Here is a 3885-nt window from a genome sequence, read left to right on the forward strand (position 1 = left end):
GCAATTGATGTATGTATAGACTGTGATAAGAGTTGTATGAGCCCCTAATAAAACGATTAAACAAAAAATCTTAACAGCAAAAAAAAAAAAAAAAAGAGACCGACCCGCACTTGCATTTCCAAGGCTCCCTGTGCTGAGGGGCCCCTGATCCTCCTCTCGTGAAAGGAGCGCATGTGCTCTGGCCGCTGTCCTGCCAAGCCGGTGTTCCGGGCTTGCCTGTTGTCCCAGGGGGCGCTTCCAAGCTGGAGCTCCTTTATGGGAATGGATGCCACATCTTTCTCCCACAGCTGGGCCCGGGTAAAGCGCCCCAGTGAGAAGTGGGCAGGAGATTTGTAAACAAAAAATCTTAACAGCAAAAAAAAAAAAAAAAAGAGACCGACCCGCACTTGCATTTCCGAGGCTCCCTGTGCTGAGGGGCCCCTGATCCTCCTCTCATGAAAGGAGCGCATGTGCTCTGGCTGCTGTCCTGCCAAGCCGGTGTTCGGGGCTTGCCTGTTGTCCCAGGGGGCGCTTCCAAGCTGGAGCTCCTTTATGGGAATGGATGCCACATCTTTCTCCCACAGCCAGGCCCGGGTAAAGCGCCCCAGTGAGAAGTGGGCAGGAGATTTGTAAACGTGGCAGCAGCAGCAGCTAAGCCCTAAGCACCAACCTTTATGCTCTCGGCGGAGGGCTTAACCAGCGTGGCGGGACTGCAGCCGTTCTGGGTTGTGCGGACTTCCCCTCGAGGCCAGCCTTTGGTCCACCGTTCTAAGTTAATTTCTGATGTCAAGATATCTAGTATTTTCTTAAAAATGTCTTCCTTTTCCTTTATTTCAAGGACTTCTTGAATCCTAACTATACCTTCTAACTGGAAACACAGGTCTAACGTACTGAAAAGGCCTTCACCTGGGAAAGGCAGGCCACCCCAGGGAGCCTGCACACAGTGGTCCCGTGCCCATGCCACCCTGGAAAGGCCAAAGGCCCCTGCCACCACCGCAAGCCCACCACCACGTGCAGCCTGCCACGGCACACTGCAACGGCCAGCACACACGAAACCACACAAGGTAAGGACAAGCACACAGAACATGTGTCAGTGGTGCGTCCTGAGCCCCAAGTGGCCCAGCAGGGCTCACGGTGACACGGCCATTGCTGCCGGGGCGCTTGCGCCAGTGTTTTCATCACCTTGGCAACTTCTTTTTGAAATAAGCCTACCGCCCACCCTGTAATAGCTGAGCAGATTACTACACGTCTTCGTAAGACTTGGCAGTTGTATACAAAGGGGCTTCGAAAGGTATGAAAGAAGGGAATTAAGAGAATGAACCCCCCTCCGCACCCCAAATATCTTGAAAGCTCCTGGTATGACTCTGGTCGCTGGACAAAGGGACGTCTAGTCAGGCTGCCCCTACTGGTTCCAACACCACCCACGCGCTGTCCGAGTGGAGTCTAGAGAACCTGCAGGAAGGACAAAGAGCTGCCCCCGGGTCTGCGAGACTCACACTTACCCTGCCGCACCACGAGGGCCCCTCTGCAGCGCCACGCCCCTTCCGTTTCCCTCTCCAGAACGCTCCCCAGCGAACAAGGGCAGACTGCTGGCCTGCCAGCAGAACCTGCCCCGGCAACTGGGCTTTCTAGTGAGTGCCAGCCCCAGTGACGCCTGATCCAAATACATCTTACGACAGAGGAAAACGGGTCTTTGCTGAGTCCAGGGGCAGAGTAAGGCCCGCCCCGAGGGACTCCCCACTGGAGAAGCAGGCTGCAGCAGAGTGACAGCAGAGCCACAGGCTCCTCCTCCTCGGGACACGAGGGTGGTGCAGGCCATGGAGGGAGGGGCCATGGCTTCCATCTCACAGGCCCACTCTTACGGAGACTCAGAACACACGTGGTCTCATTGGGGAGGGGGGATACCTCTACTCCTCCCTTAGAAATGGGCCAAGACCTGTCCTGCTGGCCCTTCTTTTTCAGACCAGCTGCCCTCAGCCCCGACCTGCTCCCATCTAATGCACATAGCTCCAGCGCACGGTGCTGCTCTGGGCCCGTTTCCGACAATGTACCTGTGTATCTCACCAGCGTGCGTCCCGTCGATATCTCCCAGAGTTTGGCCACAGAGTCCTTGCCGCTGGAGAGGATGTACTTGGAATTTTTGGAAAAAATGGCAGAACACACTTCGGCGCCATCGTGTGCCTTTTCGAAGGTGGTGATGCAGCGGTTCGACACGCCATCCCACAACTTGATGCAGCCGTCCTTGCTGCCTGTAACGTACATGTTGGCACTCGGGTTGTAGCTCACGGAGCAGATGGCGTCGGTGTGCTGGTCTTGGGGGTTACAGGAGACGAAACACTGGAACGTGTTGATGTCGTACAGACGTAAGGTCGGGTGCTGAGTCCCCACGAGAATAAAGTCCCCGGAGGGGTGAAAGGAGATGGAGCGCAGCATTTCCGCCTCCTGCAGGACAGATGTGGCCAGAGGTGATCCACTGCTCAGGGAAAACGGTGGTCTAGCAGGAAGGACATATGGGTGGGCGTGCATGCGTGGAAGAAACAAAGGGCGCCCTTGTGTAAATCAACCTTACTTTTTCAACAGGGATCTGGGACACCTCACTCGTACTGGTGAGCTCGCTGCCCAAGCCCCAGCTGAAGCACTCACCACCGGCAGGCGGGCAGCGGTGCTGCTAAGCGCCTAACCACCAATGAAGCATTCACGCCAGAGTGCTGAGGGAGATGGCACTGGTGTGCCGTGCCACTGCTCCTTGGATTTGCCCGGTCTCCAAACACTGAGCCCAAGATTACCCTTGACTGTAAAACCCCCCCTCCCAACCCCTACCCCGAAGACCCACAGCAAACCTCAGCCACTGTAGCGACTCCACAGGACAGAGTACCAGCACCCCACAGGGTTTCCAGGCTGTGATCCACACAGAAGCAGATGGCTTCCTCTCATTCACGCTAAGGCAGCGGTCCTCAACCTGGGTCATGACCCTTTACGGGGGTCAAACGACCCTTTCACAGGGATCGCTTAAGACCATCGGAAAACACCTATTTCTGATGGTCTTAAAAACCGAGATACCGCATCCGTCTCCAGGCGGGTCCACCCACATGCAGATACACCCATGTAAGAGTACCTGGCGTGATAACATCATCGCGCCACCCCATCACATACACCCTATACAAATACAGGTGTATGTGACAGGATTGGCACCATAATGTACTTATGTGGACCAGTCACACATGTGTAGAGAGCAGCTACTGTGTAGAGAGCAGCAGTATTCGAGGTAAAACGACACTTCATGAATTATAGTTACTGGGTAAATGTAAAATCCTGTACTGTAAAATCAACTACTGCAGAAAAAAAATATATCTGTACCATAGGAACTTAATCTGGATGCTGATCAGTCTTTTTATATTCAGCTGTTGCTATGTTCAATTTGTAACAATGAAAACACATCCTGCATATCAGATACTTACATGATTCATAACAGTAGGAAAATTACAGTTATGAAGTAGCAACAAAAATAATTTTATGGTTAGGGGTCACCACAACACGAGGAACTGAATTAAAGGGTTGCAACATTAGGAAGGTTGAGAACCACTGCTCTAAGGGATTGGTGGGTTTCAAACCGCCGACTGTACAGTAAGCAGCTGAGGGCTTAACCAAGGGGCTTCCAGGGCTCCTTTCAGAAAATGCATAAGAAATTAAACTCAGTTATTAAAGTAGACACCGTCACTCAAACATTAGCCACTCTGACTATATTCAAAATAGAGAAGTAAATGCTTGTCCGATAAACAGTGGTTTGGACCGAGTAACTGCTGGATTCTGACAAGCTGGACCTCACTGAGACGGGCTGCTTTGCTTTTAAATGGAATCCACCACCTTTTAAAAGTGAGGTGGATGCTGACCCCTGCCCTGCTGCAA

At 52.8% G+C, this 3885-nt stretch overlaps 1 protein-coding gene across 2 annotated transcripts in view; it reads right to left on the minus strand.

Moving 5' to 3' along the window:
- CSTF1 (cleavage stimulation factor subunit 1) overlaps positions 1-3885 on the minus strand; it is a 37301-nt gene that overhangs the window by 2083 nt on the left and 31333 nt on the right. For both annotated transcript variants that reach the window (XM_045295561.1, XM_004698067.2), the window contains one exon: positions 2031-2421. In XM_045295561.1, the coding sequence (XP_045151496.1) occupies positions 2031-2421 (391 nt within the window). The remainder of the gene's footprint in view (positions 1-2030; positions 2422-3885) is intronic.

Source organism: Echinops telfairi, unplaced genomic scaffold (genome assembly GCF_000313985.2).
Source record: "Echinops telfairi isolate 266 unplaced genomic scaffold, ASM31398v2 ScPeMD7_5592;HRSCAF=6446, whole genome shotgun sequence".
Taxonomy (NCBI): domain Eukaryota; kingdom Metazoa; phylum Chordata; class Mammalia; order Afrosoricida; family Tenrecidae; genus Echinops; species Echinops telfairi.